This window comes from Mus musculus, chromosome 15, assembly GCF_000001635.26.
Source record: "Mus musculus strain C57BL/6J chromosome 15, GRCm38.p6 C57BL/6J".
Lineage (NCBI taxonomy): Eukaryota > Metazoa > Chordata > Mammalia > Rodentia > Muridae > Mus > Mus musculus.
In genome coordinates this window covers 10,349,537-10,373,529 of record NC_000081.6, presented here as the reverse complement: position 1 = coordinate 10,373,529, position 23,993 = coordinate 10,349,537, and the positions used below count along the sequence as shown (strand labels likewise).

At 41.1% G+C, this 23,993-nt stretch overlaps 1 protein-coding gene and 1 long non-coding RNA gene across 6 annotated transcripts in view; one reads left to right on the top strand and one right to left on the bottom strand.

Annotated features, from left to right (window-relative positions):
• The window catches only part of Agxt2 (alanine-glyoxylate aminotransferase 2), a 51,643-nt gene extending 36,629 nt beyond the window's left edge, over positions 1-15,014 (bottom strand). The window contains exons 1-2 of one of the 5 annotated variants that reach the window (XM_006520069.4): positions 14,849-15,014; positions 1,843-1,931 (exon numbers count right to left, since the gene is read on the bottom strand). In XM_006520069.4, the coding sequence (XP_006520132.1) occupies positions 1,843-1,931; positions 14,849-14,933 (174 nt within the window). In that variant the 5' untranslated portion in view covers positions 14,934-15,014. The remainder of the gene's footprint in view (positions 1-1,842; positions 1,932-14,848) is intronic. The other 4 variants (NM_001310735.1, NM_001310736.1, XM_006520070.4 and 1 more) reach the window with 4 other exon arrangements.
• A 692-nt stretch (positions 15,015-15,706) lies between these two features.
• Positions 15,707-23,804, top strand: Gm41269. Its single transcript, XR_875036.1, has 2 exons — positions 15,707-15,894; positions 23,382-23,804. It is a non-coding gene; the product is annotated as a predicted gene, 41269 (long non-coding RNA).
• Positions 23,805-23,993: the final 189 nt, after the last annotated feature.

The following is a 23,993-nucleotide window of genomic DNA, read 5'->3' as shown; positions in this document are numbered from 1 at the left end:
GTGTTTAGCCAGAGACTAAAGTCACAGTGTTCCTTTTCAATTATGATTCCTTCCTAGGGTACACGTGAAGATGGGAGTTGGAATTTCCACCTCTCAACCAGAAGCCTTCATTTCAAGTCGACTTTACCATGAAAATAAAACAGCTTGGAAATAAGTGCTCAAATTAATGTCACTTGTGTTGTTATGGGTTTTCGAAAATTAAAACAAAAACAAACAAACAAACAAACAACCTAAACTAAATCAATGGCTGGCCATAGTGGCCTTCACCTTTAATTCCTGCACTTGTGGGGCAGAGGTAGGTAAATTCCAGGACAGCCAGGGCTACAGGGCAACAGAGAGAGAGAGAGACCTGGTTTAAACAAAAACCAACAACAAAGAAACAAACAAAATCATGACAATGTTGGCCATTGAATCCAGTGTCACGTGAATGCTAAGTTTGTGCTTTATCACTGAGTTTCACACAGAACTTTTCTTTGTCTCTCTGAATATATTTGTATGCATGTGTATGTGTGTGTGTGCACATGTGTGCGTGTGTGCATGGTGCATGCGTGTGTGTGTGTGTGTGTGTGTGTGTGTGTGTTTTGGCATCTTTAATCCCATTACTCAGAAGGCAGAGGCAGTTGGATGTCTGTGGGTTCAAGGCTAGTCCGATCCACATAGGAAGTTCCAGGATAGCCAGGGCTACATAGAGAAAAACCATCTCAAATACAGAACCCAGAAAAACAAAACCAAAAGCCTCAAACCAAAGCAGCTTAATACAGAGTGTATTTCTGGCTCGCAGTTCAGGTTACAGTCTATCATGCTGGAAAGTCAGAGTCAAACTGACAGAACTGGTCACATTGTACCCACAACCAAGAAACAGAAGAACAAAAGCATGTCCCCAGACAGTGCCTCCTGTTTATCCAGCCCAGAACTCCCCACAGGCCCAAGGGGGGGGGGTCATTTCTCAGTTGATTTTTGATTATGTCAGGCTGACAATTAACAATAGTCAGCACACCCATGTTGCTTGCTTTTTGTAGATAGTTTTGGATTATTCTGTCTTTAAAATTTAGGTCCAATGAATATGATATAGAATAAAAATTGTTCTCTTTCTCTCTCTCTCTCTCTCTCTCTCTCTCTCTCTCTCTCTCTCTGTGTGTGTGAGAGAGAGAGACAGAGACAGAGAGAGACAGAGACAGAGAGAGACAGAGACAGACACACACAGAGAGAGAGACTCTCAGAGAGGAGAGAGGAAGGGAGGCATGGAGGAAGGCAGGCAGGCAGGCAGGGAGGGAGGGAGGGAGGAGACAAAGAAAGAGTAAGAGAGAAATCATTATCAACCTGATAAGAGGAAAATATCCTTTCTAGTGGGGAAAGATGATGTGATGTGATGAATTGCCATGTGTAAATTAAGATAACAGCACTACAAAAAGAAAATAAGGGATTTCACACTGACCTAAGTGTGTCCCTATTGTGTGTGTATATGTGTGTATGACTATGCATATGTGTCTGTGCATGTATGAGTATGTGTGTGCATGTGTGTATGTCTCTGTGTGTATGAGTATGTCTGTGTGTCTGTGTATATATGAGTGTGTGGATGTGTTTATGTGTATGAATCATCTTATAGTAGTCCTTCCTTGTGGTTTCTGTCATCTCATATCTGCTCATCAGTTCATGTATCACTAGGTAAGGGTGTAAGAGGCTTCAGATACTTCCCTAACATGTGAAGGAAAGGATATCATAAGACTGTTGACTGCCATAGCAGGGTGATTTGTAGGTTCTTCTTGAGGAACAATTTTGAAAGTCTGAGATCTCCCAAGGATGGCCTCGTTCTTCTTGTCTGAAACCAGAATCAAATCTTACCTGGTATTTCTCAGGTGAGAAGTCACACGGTGGCATGCTGTGCTTTGTATGAAGAGTGAGCTTGGGCACAGCTATCCGGGAAGCACCTACTGAAATGGTATGAATTAGGACCTTCAGCAAAGTGTGATGGACATGCACTTGGGTCACCCACGTGATTACCTGAAACAATTAGGCAGTCTTGCTTCTTACTTTAATAAAATCATGCTAGTTTTGATTTTAATACTGAGTTATCTTAATAGTGGATCTTTTGGAGAAAGAAAAACTGGCTGAATCTAGTGCAAAAAGATAAGCAGTGCTTTCCCCACAGACCCCTCTCACAAGCTTAGAGAATGCAGTTCAAGCAGGTCCTATAGTCAACTTTTTGTTGACTATAGTCAGGTTTCAATGCAGTACCAAGGGGATGCCCATTAATCAGTGTGGTTTCTAAGCTATGAGTTACTTAGTGCCTGATACCTGTTGGCTCTCCATACATGAAATTCATAGATGTTGGCTAGTCTAGTAGGGAGCACAGAGAAATAGGTGTTAGGTGACAGGTTGTATTAATACCTGCAGACAGATCTAGAAGACACCACCCTCTGTTTAGGAAAGGCCCACCTACTTAAGACTGTTGGAAAGGGAGAGAAGTTGAGAAAGAAGAGTTGTTAAGTGCCTGGAGCTGGATCAATCATTTAGGTTGGGGAGAAGTGTTGAAATTCTTATCTATGTTTAAGCTGAAGATGTCATATTAATTTGCTCAAGTTCACCATGCTCGGTAGAAAGACTAAGAAGGAAACCTTGAGATGTGGACTAGGGGTTCTTTTTCTGCTCTCCTTTTCTTCTCTCTCCCTCTCCCTCTCCTTCTCTCTCTCCCTTCCTTCCTTCCTTCCTTCCTTCCTTCCTTCCTTCCTTCCTTCCTTCCTTCCTTCCTTCCTTCCTTCCTCCCTCCCTCCCTCCCTCCCTCCCTCCCTCCCTCCCCCCCCCTCTCTCTCTCTTTCTTTCTTTCTTTCTTTCTTTCTTTCTTTCTTTCTTTCTTTCTTTCTTTCTTTCTTTCTTTCTTTCTCTTTTGGTTTTTTTGAGACAGGGTTTCTCTGCGTAGCCCTGGCTATCCTGGAACTCACTGTGTAGACCAGGCTGGCCTCGGACTCAGAAATCTGCCTGCCTCTGCCTCCCAAGTACTGGGATTAAAGGCATATCACCACCACTGCCTGGCAATGTAACAGTCATGCTGTTGTGTAGTGCTCTCCCTTTTTTGACAGCACAGACTCTGACCTCTAATATAAGTGGGCAGGTACAATGCAGTTAGAAGCTCTCAGAGCAGATATCTAGAGTCTTTATAAGTAGTCTCGGGAGGGAAAGATCCTAATTTAGAAGATCTGAGGTCAGTTTTGAGGTGGAAAGAACTGAGCAAGACAGATGCCTCTTGAGCAGCAGGAAACTGCGATTGTGTGGAGGAAATGCCGTATTGTGTGGCTGTGAAGTCGCTGTCTTGAGGAACTCGATGAACAGTGTGTTTCTAAATGAAGCAGGGGTGTAGTAACTGTGGACCTATTTTCTTTCAAAATCCCATCCATTTTATCCAAATAATCAGTAATGTCATGAATTTGCTCTTACAGTCAAAGTAAGTGGCTTTTGGTTATCCATGCAAAAGACCAACAGGGGAATGCCAGCTCAAGTTTTCTGAGAATTTAACCTTCTCAAAGGTTTTTATGGTGGACCTCTGTGCTAGTCCCTCTCCTGAAATGAAGAAAAAGGAGTGTTTCTGAGAATTCAAAATCCCTTTATTCCACCGTTCTTGTGTTCCTTTCTGAAAAATTGGAGTTGCTCAATGAGTAGGCTGTAAGCTTGTTGACTCTAAAGCTCTAAGAATTAATGAGAGTGTGCTGGCATGGAGAGAGAACCTATGGAGAAGACTCGACAAAGGAAAGGGGAAATTAGTCAAGGCAGACTCACTCACTCACTCATTCACTCATTCGCTCACTCACTCATTCGCTCACTCACTCACTCACTCACTCACTCACTCATTCATTCAACAAAGGGATATGCATATAAATGGTGAGGCAAAGAGTCTGAACAAAATTTATAACTACATTAAAGAGAAAAGGAAAAAGAGACAAAAGGAAAGTAGAAAATGAAAAAGGTAGAGAACAACAACAACAACAACAGAAAAAAGAAAACTATTACACAAGTGAAATACAGCTATTCAATACTTGGAAAATCTTTCTTGTCATATTATTCCTCTCAGTAAACAAACTTCACAAATCATAATTAAAGACAATGGGTAAAAGTAAATTTTTATTTGCCAGAAAAATGAAAATCAAAATGTCTCCAGAATTAATTGCCTGTGTTCCTTGTGTAAAACAGGCTGCATTTTGAGGGTTCTGTGAGACTGGGGCATTGATAAAGTTTTTCTTTGGTTCTAGTATATCTGTACACATATATAAACATGTTGTATAAGGATTGGGTGGAGGAGGGTGTCATGTCAGAGGCTCCACATTCCGAGTCTTCTGGGAACTGGCATTTTTATGAATATATATTTATTCTTATGTATCTGTTGTTTTTACTGATCTGAAATAATCTTCTTAGATTAAATACAGATGATAGCTCTGATTCTCACCCACCTCATCTCACAGAGTCAACTCAAAACACTAAAATAGAATTGAATTTGGAGAACAATGCCACTCCTATAATAAAAACCAAGTGGACAATTGGATTTAACTTTCAGCTATCCAATTTTCAGAATTCCACAGCAGACAAATTGCTTTCTTTGTCTTTGTTTTTTTTTTTTCCTCACAACCAAAACATTAAAATGAAAAAAAAAAAAAAAAGAACCCTACAGGGTGAAGTAGTAAGAAAAATAAATCTTTTGTGGGAGTTTGGGAGTCCTCAGGAAATCCCACCTCCCCCCTTTTTGGGTAAGGGATTTTTGTAAAGGGTTTTCTAACAACCACAATCAGTCTTTAACTAAGAAGGTGTATGTATCAGGAGTCTTCCTTGTAGACAGTAAAAGAACAACACAAAACACACAAGTTGGGGTGATGTGACATGTGGGGAGCCGCCCTCACATTCACCGTTGCAAGATGGCGCTGACATCCTGTGTTCTAAGTGGTAAACAAATAATCTGCGCATGTGCCAAGGGTAGTTCTCCACCCCATGTGCTCTGCCTTCCCCGTGACGACAACTCGGCCGATGGGCTGCAGCCAATCAGGGAGTAATACGTCCTAGGCGGAGAATAATTCTCCTTAAAGGGGACGGGGTTTCGCCATTCTCTCTCTTGCTCTCTTGCTCTCTTGCTCTGGCTCTTGCACTCTTGCGCTCTTGCGCTCTGGCTCCTAAAGATGTAAGCAATAGAGCTCTTGCTCTGGCTCTTGCTTCTTGCTCCTGAAGATGTAAGCAATAAAGCTTTGCTGCAGAAGATTCCGGTTTGTTGCGTTCTTCCTGGCCGGTCGCATGAACGCGTGTAAGAGTGACATTCAAATACAAGTTGTGTCTTATTTCCGCAGAGCACCTTTTAGGTAACTTTAAATACACACATCCCATTTCCTATCCTATCTGATGTTTAGGGCAGACAAATAGGTAGCAAAGGTAGATTTTTTTTTTATTACTTTTATTCATCTATCTTGGTACTGAGGTAGTGACAGAATGACATGTCATCTGTCAAGGAAACCTGCTAAAGTTACATTGGGATCTGGAGGAGCAAGGGACAAAGGCTGGTTTGAGGAGCAAGTGTTTTGTTTATCTCTCTCTCCCTTCCTCCCTCCCTCTCTCCATCCTTCTTTCTCTGGAGTTGCTAGTTGTCTGTCTGGAGGGTAGCTTCCTTGTTCTTCTTCCACTTGTTCTACATGGGAAAACCAGGCTGTTGCTCGTTCCCTGCCCTATTATATATGCTGAGTGAGAGGATAATTAACACTTAGATGTGCACCCCTCATCAGGAAGGTCATGATGAGAAGATTCTTTATAGAATGTATGGTTCCTCTTGGCCCACTTTCTGTGCCTTCTCTTGATGCCCAATTCTATTTCGTATGTTTTGGGGATTATTTCAGACTCCCTTCCTTCTTCCATGGCTTTCCAACCTAGCTTTTTGTAGTACTAATACTACTTGTATTCTAATGCTAATTTGGGGGCCCCAGGACTGGTTACTCCAAAGATAAGAGAGTCTGTACATAAGAGACTGAGTGACTGTGCCCCACCCCTAGTTAATTGTAATTGGTAAATAAAGATGCCAACAGCTAATACCTGGAAAGAAGAGACATAGGTGGGGTTAAGGTTTCTTAGACTTGGGGAGATAGGATCATGAGGAAGGAAGGAGGAGGAAGAAATTGCCATAGAATAATGGAAGAACATGCAGGAGAGGAGAAAGGAGAAGCTGCCAGGGGTTAGCTAAGCTATAAAAGCATGGCCCTGAGGGCTGGGTAATTAGAGCTAGAAGCACCCAGATGAAACATAGTGAATAATAGCTCAGGGTTATCGATAGGTAGGCAGATTCTAATAACATGGAGGGTAGGCAACTGCCGAGCTACTGTCCTGCTTGAAGCATATTAAAAAGATAAAGACTGTGTGTGTTCTTTATCCTGGAATTCAATAACCAAAGGCAAGGTAGAAATCCCAGGCTGGGATTTTTAATAGTTTTTACTACAGCTTTTTGCTGAAGTAAATCAGAAGTGGTTGTTGTTTGTTGTTCAGATGTAAAACTTGACCTAACTTGGGGTCTGGTGAGTGTTCCTTAGAGTCTTTTTTGGAGTTATCCTCTTCTGAGATCAACCTAGGGTACAAGTGAGGGACCTGCCACTCAAGCTTACCGGTATGTAATGTATGTATGTATGTATGTATGTATGTATGTATGTATGTATGTATTTGAAAAGTCTTTCCAGGAGCAGAGTGTTAGAGGAGTTTCTCAGTGGGTAACAGACATCATTTACTGTCCATGTATTATCCTGTGTACCCTTCCTTTGTGTGAGAAAAAAATGTGTCAAAAATAGCACATTATCTCAAAAAATAGCACATTAGAATGAAATCTTCATCTACCTGAAAATGGTATGAAGTTTAAAACTTTAGCTTGTAGAAAAGCTGCAGCTTTAAGACATTTTCCACTCTTGCTGTGGTGACCTGCCTGAGACCAGGCCGGTCAAAATTCCAGTAGGGCTGTGGGAGGAGCTCCAAAGTCTTACTTCAGTCATAGATATTGGCAATTGATGGCTGCCAAGGGACAAAGAATCACTGTGCTCATGATCCAGTGGATGGCCATGTTCATATGGGTAGCTCTAACTGGACTCAGTGTTATTAGTGACAACAAAAATATAAAGAGACATGGGAGGGAGATGCAGTTAGGGGGCTCTACGGAAGGTGAGATGGAGGTGATAGTAGATAAATGTGATTAATATTCATTCCGTAAATATATGAAAGTTTCAAAGAATAAAGATATTTAAAAATATTTTCTAGTCTATATTGAAAATGAATCACTTCAATAACTATATATGAATCTTTAGACCAGAATGAGTATATCAAGGCAGGTAGGGCTAAATAATTTGTGTTCCAGTACCACACAGTAAACACACAGGCATCATAGGAGGTCTGTGTCTTACTTTACTGGTTTTAAACATCTAAAAATGTGTAATGCTATAATCTCCTCATTTACTCTAGATGCCCCACTTTACTTTTCTATCTCTATTTCTTTCTTTTTTTTTATAGCTCTTTTTTTTCCATTTTTTATTAGGTATTTAGCTCATTTACATTTCCAATGCTATACCAAAAGTCCCCTATACCCACCCACCCTCACTCCCCTATCCACCCACTTCCCCTTTTTGGCCCTGGCGTTCCCCTGTACTGGGGCATATAAAGTTTGCATGTCCAATGGGCCTCTCTTTCCAGTGATGGCCGACTAGGCCATCTTTTGATACATATGCAGCTAGAGTCAAGAGCTCCGGGGTACTGGTTAGTTCATAATGTTGTTCCATCTATAGGGTTGCAGATCCCTTTAGCTCCTTGGGTACTTTCTCTAGCTCCTCCATTGGGAGCCCTGTGATCCATCCAATAGCTGACTGTGAGCATCCACTTCTGTGTTTGCTAGGCCCCGGCATAGTCTCAAAAGAGACAGCTACATCTGGGTCCTTTCAACAAAATCTTGCTAGTGTATGCAATGGTGTCAGCGTTTGGATGCTGATTATGAATCTTTAGACCAGAATGAGTATATCAAGGCAGGTAGGGCTAAATAAATTGTGTTCTAGTACCACACAGTAAACACACAGGCATCATAGGAGGTCTGTGTCTTACTTTACTGGTTTTAAACATCTAAAAATGTGTAATGCTATAATCTCCTCATTTACTCTAGATGCCCCACTTTACTTTTCTATCTCTATTTCTTTTATCTTTCCTTTGGTATGTGCTCATTCTTGTCTCACCTATGGGTTAGACAAGGATGGCCTTTGCTTGTTCACTGTGACTATGTCTGTAATACTTGAACACACTTAGTAACAACCACGTATTTTGAATATGTTTCATATGCCATGTATGCCTGAGCAGTGCTCAATGTGTGTGTTTGGATGAACAAACACAAGCTCACACGTATGTACATGGTAACATGGTAAACAGGTAGATAGATGGAACTGAAGAGTGCTTGGAAGATGGGGATTTAAAGGCTATGTGGCATGAAGCTGTAAGATTACCTCTCCATAGTTTTCTTGAAAGAACTCTGTGTAGGGGTTTCAAGCAACAAATGCAGATAAAGTTGCAGATATAAGGTATCAACTTTCTTCAGTCAGAATAGCTAGTACCAAATAACCGTCCTAAACAAAACAACAAACATATTGTTGAGAATGATGAGAAAAGGGCACTCTTGTGTGCTGTTATTTGGAACATAAATTAGTGTAGCTGTTATGGCAAACAGCACGTCAATTTCGCAAAATCTTAAAGATATATCTATCACATGATTTGGCTGTCCCAGTTTTTGTTGTATATACAAAGTAAATGAAACCAGAATGTTAAATTTGCAGGCTTATTTAGTGTAGCAATATTTGCCTTAGACAAGACATGGAATCAACAGAGGTGGCTATATGGATGAAGAAATGTAGAAAGATTAAGTAAGATAATATGGTGACTATGGATAATAACATAGTTATCCTGTCATTTGTAAAAAGATGATGATTGGGACTTGGGGATATTATGATAATCAAAATGTGTTAATAAAAGAAAAACAAAGATTTCATATATGAAAACTAAAATGGTCTATATGAAAGAAAAAGAGTGTAGAAGGGCGATTGCTAGACTCTGGAAAGATATAAAGAATGATAATTAAATTAATCACATAAAAAGAATGTTAGTGTTCTCTGGTACATTAGGGTTACAGAGTTCATAGTATCCTGTTTCATATTACAAAGAACTAAAAGAGAGATAATGTGTCCTAGTTACTATTCTATTGATGTGAAGAGACACCATGACCAAGGAAACTTTTTTTAAAAGCACTTAATCTGTTTAAGAGAACTAGTCCATGGAGGGAGCCATCTTGGATTCCGGATCCCTCAGAGATCAATCTGCGCAGGTGAGAGTGCGGACTGCAGAAGTGACACAGCTTCTGGGACAGACCCCATTTAGGGCTCCAGACATTCAGGCACTTTTCCCACCAGAGGAGAGGTGTCTGCCCGGGAGGGCTCCAACTGCCGGAGCAGGTGAGGGAGCCATTTTGGGTCCCAGGTCCCTCAAAAACCAGTTTGCGCAGGTGAGCTTGCTGACTGCAAAGGGTGAGCAATCAGACTGCAGAAGCGACACAGCTTCTGGGACAGACCCTGTTTCAGGCTCCAGACATCCAGGCACCTTCCCTGCCAGAGGAGAGGTGTCCCCAGGAGGGCTCTGACCGCCACAACAGGTGAGAGAGCCATCTTATGTGCCGCATCCCTCGGAGACCAGTCGGTACAGGTGAGCGGTGAAGACTGCAGAGGCAACACATCTGGGACAGGCCCTGCTTCAGGCCTTCATCTTCAGCCAGGAGGCAGGTCTGAATGCCAGACCTCTGTGCACCTTCCCTGCAAGAGGAGAGCTTGCCTGCTGAGAGTACTCTGACCACTGTGACTCAGGAGAGAGCTGGACTCCCAGAATTGCTGACAGAGGCTAACAGAATCACAGGAGGAACAAGCTCCAACCAAAGACAACTATAACAACTAACTCCAGAGATTACCAGATGGTGAAAGGCAAACATAAGAATCTTACTAACAGAAACCAAGACCACTCACCATCACCAGAACCCAGCACTCCCACCTCAGCCAGTCCTGGATATCCCAACACACCCGAAAAGCAGGACTCAGATTTAAAATCATATCTTATGATACTGGTAGAGGACATCAAGAAGGGCATTAATAACTCACTTAAAGAAATACAGGAGAACAGTGCTAAAGAGGTAGAAGTCCTTAAAGAGGAAACATAAAAATCCCTTAAAGAGCTACATGAAAACACAACCAAACAGGTTATGGAATTGAACAAAACTATCCAAGACCTAAAAAGGGAAGTAGAAACAATAAAGAAAACCCAAAGTGAGACAACTCTGGAGATAGAAATCCTAGGAAAGAAATTAGGAACCATAGATGCAAGCATCAGCAACAGAATACAAGAGATGGAAGAGAGAATCTCAGGTGCAGAAGATTCCATAGAGAATATTGACACAACAATCAAAGAAAATACAAAATGCAAAAAGATCCTAACTCAAAAAATCCAGGAAATCCAGGACACAATGAGAAGACCAAACCTATGGATAATAGGAGTGGATGACAATGAAGATTTTCAACTTAAAGGACTGGCAAATATCTTCAACAAAATTATAGAAGAAAACTTCCCAAACCTAAAGAAAGAGATGCCCATAAACATACAAGAAGCCTACAGAACTCCATATAGACTGGATCAGAAAAGAAATTCCCCCGACACATAATAATCAGTATAAAAAATGCATTAAATAAAGATAGAATATTAAAAGCAGGAAGGGAAAAGGTCAAGTAACATATAAGGGCCTATTAGAATTATACCAGGATAAATGGGCTGAGAAAGAAATTACGGAAACAACATCCTCCACAATATTCACAAATAATATAAAATACCTTGGTGTGACTCTAACTAAGGAAGTGAAAGATCTGTATGATAAGAACTTCAAGTCTCTGAGGAAAGAAATTGAAGAAGATCTCAGAAGATGGAAAGATCTCCCATGCTCATGGATTGGCAGGATTAATAAAGTCAAAATGGCTATCCTGCCGAAAGCAATCTACAGATTCAATGCAATTCTCATCAAAATTCCAACTCAATTCTTCACCGAATTAGAAAGAGCAATTTGCAAATTCATCTGGAATAATAAAAAACCAAGGATAGCCAAAACTATTCTCAACAATAGAAGAACCTCTGTTGTAATCACCATCCCTGACCTGAAGCTGTCCTACAGAGCAATTGTGATAAAAACTGGATGATACTGGTACAGTGACAGAAAGGTAGATCAATGGAACAGAATTGAAGATCCAGAAATGAATCCACACACCTATGGTCACTTGATCTTTGACAAGGGAGCTAAAACCATCCAGTGAAAAAAAGACTGCATTTTCAACAAATGGTGCTGACACAACTGGCGGTTATCATGTAAAAGAATGTGAATTGATCCATTCCTATCTCCTTGTAGTAAGGTCAAATCTAAATGGATCAAGGAGCTCCATATAAAACCAGAGACACTGAAACTTACAGAGGAGAAAGTGGGGAAAAGCCTCGAAGATATTGGCACAGAGGAAAAATTCCTGAATAGAACAGCAATGGTTTGTGCTGTAAGATCGAGAATTGACAAATGGGACCTCATGAAACTGCAAAGCTTCTGTAAGGCAAAAGACACTCTATAAGACAAAAAGGCCACCAACAGATTGGGAAAGGATCTTTACCTATCCTAAATCAGATAGGGGACTAATATCCAATTTATATAAAGAACTCAAGAAGGTGGACTCCAGAAAATCAAATAACCCCATTAAAAAATGGGGCTCAGAGCTAAACAAAGATTCGCCACTGAGGAATTCCGAATGGCTGAGAAACACCTGAAAAAATTTTCAGCATCTTTAATCATCAGGGAAATGCAAATCAAAACAACCCTGAGATTCTATCTCACACCTCTCAGAATGGCTAAGATCAAAAATTTAGGTGACAGCAGATGCTGGCAAGGATGTGGAGAAAGAGGAACACTCCTCCATTGTTGGTGAGATTGCAAGCTTGTATAACCACTCTGGAAATCAGTCTGGTGGTTCTTCAGAAATTTGGACATGGTACTACTGGAGGATCCTGCAATACCTCTCCTGGGTATATATCCAGAAGATGTTCCAACTAGTAAGAAAGACACATGCTCCACTATGTTCATAGCAGCCTTATTTATAATAGCCAGAAGCTAGAAAGAACCCAGATGCCCCTCAACAGAGGAATGGATACAGAAAATGTGGTACATTTACACAATGGATTACTACTCAGCTATTAAAAAGAATGAATTTATGAAGTTCCTAGGCAAATAGATGGACCTGGAGGGCATCATCCTGAGTGAGGTAACACAATCACAAAGGAACTCACATGATATGTACTCACTGATAAGTGGATATTAGCTCAGAAATTTAGAATACCCAAGATACAAGATACAATTTGCAAAACACATGGAACTCAAGAAGAACGAAGACCAAAGTGTGGACACTTTGCCCCTTCTTAGAATTGGGAGCAAAACACCCATGGAAGGAGTTACAGAGACAAAGTTTGGAGTTGAGACAGAAGGATGGACCATCTAGAGACTGCCATATCCAGGGTTCCATCCCATAATCAGCCTCCAAACGCTGACACCATTGCATACACTAGCAACATTTTGCTGAAAGGACCCTGATATAGCTGTCTCTTGTGAGACTATGCCAGGGCCTAGCAAACACAGAAGTGGATGCTCACAGTCAGCTATTGGATGGATCACAGGGCCCCCAATGGAGGAGCTAGAGAAAGTACCCAAGGAGTAAAGGGATCTGCAACCCTATAGGTAGAACAACATTATGAACTAACCAGTACCCCGGAGCTCTTGACTCTAGCTGCATATGTATCAAAAGATGGCCTAGTCGGCCATCACTGGAAAGAGAGGCCCATTGGACATGCAAACTTTATATGCCCCAGTACAGGGGAACGCCAGGGCCAAAAAGTGGGAGTGGGTGGTTAGGAGAGTGGGGGGGGGGAGGGTATGCGGGACTTTTGGGATACCATTGGAAATGTAAATGAGGAAAATAGCTAATTAAATTAAAAAAACAAAAACAAAAACAAAAAAAAATAGCTGAAGTATCACTCTGGCCCCTGGCCACATTTTTAAATTACTTTTTGTCATTTGTCTTCTCATTTGTAGGACTGTATAATAGGACTTAGTTGCTATATTTGAAGTGTTAGGCATATATTAGGCTAGAGAGAATGCATAGGTACTAAATTGCTTTTTGTGGTGGTTTGAATATGCTTGGCCCATGGAGTAGAACTATTAGGAAGTGTGGTCTTGTTGGAGAAAGTGTGTCACTATAGGGGTGGGCATTGAGACCCTCCTCCTTACTGCCTGGAAGACAATAAGTCTTTTCCTGTTTGCCTTTGGAACAAGATGTAAAACTCTCAGGTCCACCAGTACAATCTATGCCTGGATGCTGCCATGCTTCCTGCCATGATGATAATGGACTGAATTTGTCTATTATAAGAGTTGCCTTTGTCACAGTGTCTCTTCACGGCAATGGAAACCCTAACTAAGACACCATGTAGGCATAAGGACTGGAGTTTGAGCTTCAGAACCTATGTAAAAAGGTTGGATGTTGTGGTACACATTTGTCCCAGTGCTGGGGAGTCAAAGACAAATGGATTCATGAGGCTTTTTGGCTAGCCAGTCTTAGCCTACTTAGTGAGCTCTTGACCAATAATAAGCTCTGTCTTAAAAATACAGAACAAAACAACAAACAAACAAACAAACAAACAAACAAACCCAGGTTTGGCATCATCTGAAGAACAACACCCAAGGTTGACTCCTGACCTCACTTAGATGGTCAGAGATGTGCACATATAGCTATAAACAAGCATGTGCTTCCACAAATATGTACCCATATACATTTAAAATGCACTAAAATATGATGTTTTTACAAAATTGCCAGGTGAGTAGGGAGAGGAGGCAGGAGATCAAAGGAGAGAAAATGGGGAGATATGGATAAGAGAAAATTGATCATCACAAGGGATTGAAAAAGTGTCCTCTATACCATTTAAAGCACATGGGCACACATTTCCCTATGGACCATAAATATGTAAACAGATGTCTGTTTACGCTTATGTGTTTAGAAAGGAAATTAATAAGTATGTTGTGAGGTTAGAGAAAACAAACCCATGTGAAGATTATTGAAACATGGGAATAATTTATAAAGATTCCTATGTCTGGCTACTCCAGATCTCCTTAAATTTCTTGTTCCTGCTGCAAAGAGGTGAGAGTCTCATTTGTTTCGACCTGAGCTTGGATGACTTTAGGAAAACAGCTCTCTCTGTCTGTCTCTGTCTCTCTGTCTCTCTGTCTGTCTCTGTCTCTCTGTCTCTGTCTCTCTCTCTGTGTCTCTCTCTGTCTCTGTCACTCTCTCTCTCTCTCTCTCTCTCTCTCTCTCTCTCTCTTTGGGAACCTATGTCTTCTAAAACAAGAATCCTAGGAATCTATTTTTTAACATAATACCTTATTTTGACTTTTTCGGCTTACTTTTCTTTGATTTCCTCTTTACATCAAAGTTGAGATAGCCAGTTCTAATTTCTAGGTTGTGTATTATTAGGTTTTATCATCCATTGATTTCATTTCAGGACAAAGGAGGGACAGCATTAAATACTGACAGAAATGAAAGCATGGGGTTAGGACGACTCAGAACCATTGGTGGTTTCAAATCTATCTTTAAAATCCCCAAGCCCTTACTCAACTCGGATTGTCTCATATCCTAGTCAACAGGCTCCAAAGTTCAGGCTTTCTTCTTCTCTCCACCCTCTGCTGACCCATCCCATGGTTTCCACTCACAGCTCAGGGATGGACGCATCTGGAGTATTCTGAGAGAAGTCTCCAGATAAAAGGGTTTCTGCAAATTTCTCCAGGCTAGAGACATCTCTTCCCAGGCAGAAAGAAAATCCTGTGGAAGCAGGTCAGCGGGAGGAGGGGCTGCAAATGCTCACTGACTGGACTGGACTTTGATATTAGAAGAGGCGGGGTGGCTTTAGAAAGGAAACTGCAGACTGCTGACTATAAATGGACTTGGGTAAACCCCAGAGCCTGACTTTATTAGGAATAGTACCTTAAATAATGAGAAAAATGGAGGCAAGAAACAGAGAAAGGGAAAAAGAGACAAGAAGAGAGAGGAAGGGCAGCAAAGGACGTTAGGAGGGAAGGGAAGAGAGGGGAAGGACATGCGGGATTGAGAAGGAAAAGACAGAACAATGTTTGCTCATTGTGCAGGCCTCCTGCTCCATTCTACCCCGGGGTCACAGAGTGAATCGCTCTGCAGAAGGGCAGTGACAGAGTTAGTTTGGATATAAAGGTTTATGTCCAAAATTGTGTTGGATATAAAATGTTAGTCCTATGTTCATGTGTTTGAATACTTGGCCCCTGGCTGGTGGCACTGCTATAGGAGGTTTTGGGACTCTTCAGGATATGGAAGCTAGGTGGAAAGGAGCTTGGGAGTATTTGGCTGACTATGTTCCCACCCCAGGCTATGTTCTTCCTGGTTAGTATCATATAACAAACACCATTCTCCTGTGTTGGCACTGCCAGGGACCAAGGTGATTCAGCCTCCATGCTATCCCTATCCTCACACGATGTACTGCACTCTTTCAACCGATGAGTGAAAATAAGCCTTTCCTCCATTGATTTCGTTTTCAGGTTTTCAGTCAGATGAGAGAAGCAACTGACACAGCAAACTGGTTGAGAAGTGGAGATCACTGCTGTAATGAACTTGACCCTGTGGTCTGTAGGTCGCTAGAACAGCTTTCTGGAAGGAATACAGAAAAATTTAGAGTTGCAGACTAGAGATGCCCTAGAAGGTTGTCAGTGAAACCTAATGGGCCATTATGGTAAGAGTTCAGACTGGGAAAGGAATGTGGGCAGTAAAGACTACTAATGAAATCTTGGAGGAAAACAAGGACAGAATCGAAAATAGTAACACAGGTGATTCATGCTATGTTCTAGCAAAATGTCTGCTTTGGCTCAACTTGTGTCTGCAGATTGAGTGAGGCTGAGTGAAAACTTGATTGGGTATTTTTGGGGGGAGGGAGAATTTCAGTACAGCATGGGATTCAGGCTGTGGCACGGTCAATACCTACAGCTTTAGCCAAATTTACAATGAGAAATTTGAGAAGAAAATGGAACTGACCGAGGTGAAAAATTGCAACTTGGGGTTACAGACCCGGAACATGATAGTTGTAGAGAAAGTGGATGTGGAAAAGTGGTGTTAATTGTTACAGACCTTTATGCACTTAGTGAGATACTTTGCATTCTGCCTAAGAAAACAGAGGTGGTGCCTTAAAGATGAAACTTCTTCTTTTTTTTTTATTACGTATTTTCCTCAATTACATTTCCAATGCTATCCCAAAAGTCTCCCGTACCCTCCCCCCCCACTTCCCTACCCACCCATTCCCATTTTTTTGGCCCTGGCATTCCCCTGTACTGGGGCATATAAAGTTTGCATGTCCAATGGGCCTCTCTTTCCAGTGATGGCCGACTAGGCCATCTTTTGATACATATGCAGCTAGAGTCAAGAGCTCCGGGGTACTGGTTAGTTCATAATGTTGTTACACCTATAGGGTTGCAGATCTCTTTAGCTCCTTGGGTACTTTCTCTAGCTCCTCCATTGGGGGCCCTGTGATCCATTCAATAGCTGACTGTGAGCATCCACTTCTGTGTTTGCTAGGCCCTGGCATAGTCTCACAAGAGACAGCTATATCTGGGTCCTTTCAGCAAAATGTTGCTAGTGTATGCAATGGTGTCAGCTTTTGGAAGCTTATTATGTGATGGAACCCTGGACATGGCAGTCTCTAAATGGTCCATCCTTTCGTCACAGCTCCAAACTTTGTCTCTGTAACTCCTTCCATGGGTGTTTTGTTCCCAATTCTAAGAAGGGGTAAAGTGTCCACACTTTGGTCTTCATTCTTCTTGAGTTTCATACGTTTAGCAATTTGTATCTTATATCTTGGGTATCCTAGGTTTTGGGCTAATATCCACTTATCAGTGAGTACATATTGTGTGAGTTCCTTTGTGATTGTGTTACCTCACTCAGGATGATGCCCTCCAGGTCCATCCATTTGCCTAGGAATTTCATAAATTCATTATTTTTAATAGCTGAGTAGTAATCCATTGTGTAAATGTATCACATTTTCTGTATCCATTCCTCTGTTGAGGGGCATCTGGGTTCTTTCCAGCTTCTGGCTATTATAAATAAGGCTGCTATGAACATAGTGGAGCACGTGTCTTTCTTACTAGTTGGAACATCTTCTGGATATATACCCAGGAGAGGTATTGCAGGATCCTCCAGTAGTACCTTGTCCAGATTTCTGAAGAACCACCAGACTGATTTCCAGAGTGGTTATACAAGCTTGCAATCTCACCAACAATGGAGGAGTGTTCCTCTTTCTCCACATCCTTGCCAGCATCTGCTGTCACCTGAATTTATGATCTTAGCAATTCTGACTGGTGTGAGGTGGAATCTCAGGGTTGTTTTGATTTGCATTTCCCTGATGATTAAGGATGTTGAACATTTTTTTCAGGTGCTTCTCTGCCATTCACTATTCCTCAGGTGAGAATTCTTTGTTCAGTTCTGAGCCCCATTTTTTAATGGGGTTATTTGATTTTCTGGAGTCCACCTTCTTGAGTTCCTTATATACATTGGATATTAGTCCCCTATCTGATTCAGGATAGGTAAAGATCCTTTCCCAATCTGTTGGTGGTCTTTTTGTCTTATTGATGGTGTCTTTTGCCTTGCAGAAGCTTTGCAGTTTCATGAGGTCCCATTTGTCAATTCTCGATCTTACAGCACAAGCCATTGCTGTTCTATTCAGGAATTTTTTCCCTGTGCCCATATCTTCAAGGCTTTTCCCCACTTTCTCCTCTATAAGTTTCATTGTCTCTGGTTTTATGTGAAGTTCCTTGATCCACTTAGATTTGACCTTAGTACAAGGAGATAGGAATGGATCGATTCTTATTCTTCTACATGATAACAACAAAAATTTGTTGAAAATGCTGTCTTTCTTCCACTGGATGGTTATAGCTCCCTTGTCGAAGATCAAGTGACCATAGGTGTGTGGGTTCATTTCTGGGTCTTCAATTCTATTCCATTGGTCTACTTGTCTGTCACTATACCAGTACCATGCAGTTTTTTATCACAATTGCTCTGTAGTAAAGCTTTAGGTCAGGCATGATTCCACCAGAGGTTCTTTTATCCTTGAGAAGAGTTTTTGCTATCCTAGGTTTTTTGTTATTCCAGATGAATTTGAAGATTGCTCTTTCTAATTTGTTGAAGAATTGAGTTGGAATTTTGATGGGGATTGCATTGAATCTGTAGATTGCTTTCGGCAAGATAGCCATTTTTACAATGTTGATCCTGCTAATCCATGAGCATGGGAGATCTTTCCATCTTCTGAGATCTTCTTTAATTTCTTTCTTCAGAGACTTGAAGTTTTTATCATACAGATCTTTCACTTTCTTAGTTAGAGTCATGCCAAGATATTTTATATTATTTGTGACTATTGAGAAGGGTGTTGTTTCCCTAATTTCTTTCTCAGCCTGTTTATTCTTTGTGTAGAGAAAGGCCATTGACTTGTTTGAGTTAATTTTATATCCAGCTACCTCACCAAAGCTGTTTATCAGGTTTTGGCGTTCTCTGGTGGAATTTTTAGGGTCACTTATATATACTATCATATCATCTGCAAAAAGTGATATTTTGACTTCCTCTTTTCTAATTTGTATCCCCTTGATCTCCTTTTGTTGTAGAATTGCTCTGGGTAATACTTCAAGTATTATGTTGAAGAGGTAGGGAGAAAGTGGGCAGCCTTGTCTAATCCCTGATTTTAGTGGGATTGCTTCCAGCTTCTCACCATTTACTTTGATGTTGGCTACTGGTTTGCTGTAGATTGCTTTCATCATATTTAGGTATGGGCCTTGAATTCCTGATCTTTCCAAGACTTTTATCATGAATGGGTGTTGGATCTTGTCGAATGCTTTTTCTGCATCTAACGAGATGATCATGTGGTTTTTGTCTTTGAGTTTGTTTATATAATGGACTACATTGATGGATTTTCATATATTAAACCATCCCTGCATCCCTGGAATAAAACCTACTTGGTCAGGATGGATGATTGCTTGAATGTGTTCTTGGATTCGGTTAGCGAGAGTTTATTGAGTATTTTTGCATCTATATTCATAAGAGAAATTGGTCTGAAGTTCTCTATCTTTGTTGGATCTTTCTGTTTTTTAGGTATCAGAGTAATTTTGCCTTCATAAAATGATTTGGGTAGAGTACCTTTTACTTCTATCTTGTGAAATAGTTTATGCAGAAGTGGAATTAGATCTTATTTGAAGGTCTGGTAGAACTCTGCACTAAACCCATCTGGTTCTGGGCATTTTTTGGTTGGGAGACTATTAATGACTGCTTCTATTTCCTTAGGGTATATGGGACTGTTTAGATCGTTAACTTGATCCTGATTTAACTTTGGTACCAGGTATCTGTCTAGAAATTTGTCCATTTCATCCAGGTTTTCCGGTTTTGTTGAGTATAGCCTTTTGTAGAAGGATCTGATGGTGTTTTGGATTTCTTCAGGATTTGTTGTTATGTCTCCCTTTTCATTTCTGATTTTGTTAATTAGGATTTTGTCCCTGTGACCTCTAGTGAGTCTAGCTAAGGGTTTATCTATCTTGTTGATTTTCTCAAAGAACCAACTCCTTGTTTGGTTAATTCTTTGAATAGTTCTCTAGTTTCCACTTGGTTGATTTCACCCCTGAGTTTGATTGTTTCCTGCCATCTACTCCTCTTGGGTCAATTTTCTTCCTTTTTTTCTAGAGCTTTTAGATGTGTTGTCAAGCTGCTAGTGTGTGCTCTCTCCAGTTTCTTCTTGGAGGCACTCAGAGCTATGAGTTTCCCTCTTAGAAATGCTTTCATTGTGTCTCATAGGTTTGGGTATGTTGTGGCTTCATTTTCATTAAACTCTAAAAAGTCTTTAATTTCTTTCTTTATTTCTTCCTTGACCAAGGTATCATTGAGAAGAGTGTTGTTCAGTTTCCACGTGAATGTTGGCTTTCCATTATTTATGTTGTTATTGAAGATCAGCCTTAGGCCATGGTGGTCTGATAGGATGCATGGGACAATTTCAATATTTTTGTATCTGTTGAGGCCTGTTTTGTGACCAATTATATGGTCAATTTTGGAGAAGGTCCAGTGACGTGCTGAGAAGAAGGTATTTCCTTTTGTTTTAGGATGAAATTTTCTGTAGATATCTGTCAGATCCATTTGTTTCATAACTTCTGTTAGTTTCACTGTGTCCCTGTTTAGTTTCTGTTTCCATGATCTGTCCATTGATGAAAGTGGTGTGTTGAAGTCTCCCACTATTATTGTGTGAGGTGCAATGTGTGCTTTGAGCTTTACTAAAGTGTCTTTAATGAATGTGGCTGCCCTTGCATTTGGAGCATAGATATTCAGAATTGAGAGTTCCTCTTGGAGGATTTTGCCTTTGATGAGTATGAAGTGTCCCTCCTTGTCTTTTTTGATAACTTTTGGTTGAAAGTTGATTTTATTCGATATTAGAATGGCTACTCCAGCTTGTTTCTTCAGACCATTTGCTTGGAAAATTGTTTTCCAGACTTTCACTCTGAGGCAGTGTCTGTCTTTTTCCCTGAGATGGGTTTCCTGTAAGCAGCAGAATGTTGGGTCCTGTTTGTGTAGCCAGTCTGTTAGTCTATGTCTTTTTATTGGGGGAATTTAGTTCATTGATATTAAGAGATATTAAGAAAAGGTAATTTTTGCTTCCTTTTATTTTTGTTGTTAGAGTTGGCATTCTGTTCTTGTGGCTGTCTTCTTTTAGGTTTGTTGAGGGATTACCTTCTTGCTTTTTCTAGGGCATGGTTCCCATACTTGTATTGGTTTTTTTCTATTATTTTCCTTTGAAGGGCTGGATTTGTGGAAAGATAATTCATGTATTTGGTTTTGCCGTGGAATACTTTGGTTTCTCCATCTATGGTAATTGAGAATTTGGCTGGGTATAGAAGCCTGGACTGGAATTTGTGTTCTCTTACTGTCTGTATAACATCTGTCCAGGCTCTTCTGGCTTTCATAGTCTCTGGTGAAAAATCTGGTGTAATTCTGATAGGCTTGCCTTTATATGTTACTTGACCTTTTTCCCTTACTGTTTTAGTATTCTATCTTTATTTAGTGCATTTTTGTTCTGATTATTATGTGTCAGGAGGAATTTCTTTTCTCGTCCAGTCTATTTGGAGTTCTGTAGGCTTCTTGTATGTTCATGGGCATCTCTTTTTTTTAGATTTGGGAAGTTTTCTTCTATAATTTTGTTGAAGATATTTGCTGGTCCTTTGAGTTGAAAATCTTCATTCTCGTCCACTCCTATTATCCATAGGTTTGGTCTTCTCATTGTGTCCTGGATTTCCTGGATGTTTTGAGTTAGGATCTTTTTGCATTTTCCATTTTCTTTGATTGTTGTGCTGATGTTCTCTATGGAATCTTCTGCACCTAAGATTCTCTCTTTCATCTCTTGTATTCTGTTGCTGATGCTTGCATCTATGGTTCTAGATTTCTTTCCTAAGTTTTCTATATCCAGTGTTGCCTCACTTTGGGTTTCTTTATTGTGTCTACTTCCCTTTTTAGGTCTACTATGGTTTTGTTCATTTCCATCACCTGTTTGGATGTGTTTTCTGGTTTCTCTTTAAGGACTTCTATCTGTTTGGTTGTGTTTTCCTGTTTTTCTTTAAGGACTTGTAGCTCTTTAGCAGTGTTCTCCTGTATTTCTTTAAGTGAGTTATTAAAGCCCTTCTTGATGTTCTCTACCATCATAATGAAATATGCTTTTAAATCTGGGTCTAGCTTTTCGGGTGTGTTGTGGTGCCCTGGACTGGTCGAAGTTGGAGTGCTGGGTTCTGATGATGGTGAGTGGTCTTGGTTTCTTTTAGTAAGATTCTTACATTTACCTTTCGCCATCTGGTAATCTCTGGAGTTAGTTGTTATAATTGTCTCTGTTTAGAGATTGTTCCTCTGGTGATGCTGTTACCCTCTATCAGCAGACCTGGGAGACTAGGTCTCTCCTCTGAGTTTCAGTTGTCAGAGCAGTCTCTGCAGGCAAGCTCACCTCTTACAGGGAAGGTGCACAGTTATCTGGCATTTGGACCTCCTCCTGGCTGAAGATGAAGGGCCAAAACAGGACCTTTCCCAGAAGCTGTGTTGCTTTGGTCTGTCCCAGAAGCTGTTAAGTTCAGTAGTCCACACTCTCACCTGTGCAGACTACTTTCTGCGGAGTCCCGGAACCAAAATGGCTCCTGTGGATCCTGAGGCTAGGGCCTCCTGAGCTGGGCGGACACCTGACCTCTGGCCTGGTAGGTGGCTGGATGTCTGGAACCCAAAAATGGCGCTGCCTCAGAAGCTCTGTGGCTCTTGCCTGTCCCAGAAGCTGTTAGCTTCTGTAGTTCACACTCTCACCTGTGCAGGCTGCTTTCTGCCAAGTCCGGGAACCAAGGTGGCTCCCGCCGATCCTGAGTCAAAATCCTAGCCTCCCAGGCCCCGCGGACCCCAGTCCTCTGTCAGGGAAGGTGGCCGGATGTCTCAAGACTTCTCTTTAGGGCAGTGATTCGTAAGCTTCTTAATGCTGCAACCCTTTGATGCTGTTCCTCATGTTGTGGTGACCCCCAATTATAAAATTATTTCATTGCTACTTCATAACTGTGATTTTGCTACTGCTATAAATTGTAATGTAAATATCCGATATGCAGGATATCTTGCTATGCGTGCAACCCCTGTGGGGGTTGTGAGCCACTGGTTGAGAACTACTACTCTTGGGTTTTCCTGCTTCAGCATGGCAGGCTAGGTTCTTCCTGACACTGGGGTGCGAGCACCCTGAGATGTCTGCAGTCAAGCTTGAAGGGGGAATAGGTTGCACCTATAACTGGCAGCAGAATTTGCAACCATTTATGTGGTTCTGTTGTGCAGGCATGCAAAACGAGTGATGGGATCATGGAAGCTGTGAGATAGTTCCAGGGGAAAAGGTATCACAGTGTGGAGATGTGCTGCCTGCCATATTCCCTGCCACAAGGCCACGTTAGGCCATTGTATGAAGCTGTGAAGGTGAAGCATTGGTTACGATAGAGACCCCAGGATATTCAGAAACACTTGAAATCTGCAGGCACACGAGTGAAGCTGGGTCTAGCCAAGTCAGTTGTAATTCAGATGCTACACCTAGAGCTTTCTTGCTGGGTTTCTGCCGTCTCCACCCTTCCCTTTTGGAACAGAAATGCTTAATATATACCACTGCATATTAAAAGTCTAACCTTTTTTTTTTTTTTTAATCAACAGGGCATGTGGTGAAGAGATTGTCTGAATCACGGAAGAGATTGCTAGCTTTTAAATGGTGCAATAACTGGGGAGTTCTGAATTTGACCTGACTGATTTTTGCTCTGTGAAACAGCTAGGAGCCGAAGATGCTATGATTTCAATATGAAGCACATCTCTAACAGACTCATGTATTTGAATGCTTGGTCCCTAGTAGACGACACTGTTTTGGGAGATTATGGAATCTTCATCCACGGTGCCTATCTTGTTGACTTATGACCAAGAGTGATTCTCCTTCTCATCCAAGCTCTTTTATTTCCTGGTTTGTAGCACCGAATTACCAATTGTTTCCTACTTTTACTGCTACAGGCCAAGCTAGCCCATCTTCTATGCATGCCTTCCCCACCATGAAGAACTGTGCTCCCATAAACCATACATCAAAACAAACCCTTCCGCCATGTCAGTTATTCTTTCTGTCACAATACTGAGAAAAGTAATAAATTATGGAAGGAGGACGAGGATGTAGTTGAAGGGGTCAAGGACTGAGAAATTAAGGATGCTAATAAGAAAGATAGGAGGACAATCAGCATAAAAAATGGTGAAATTAATTTAGCTGGAAGTAATGTTCGTACCTGT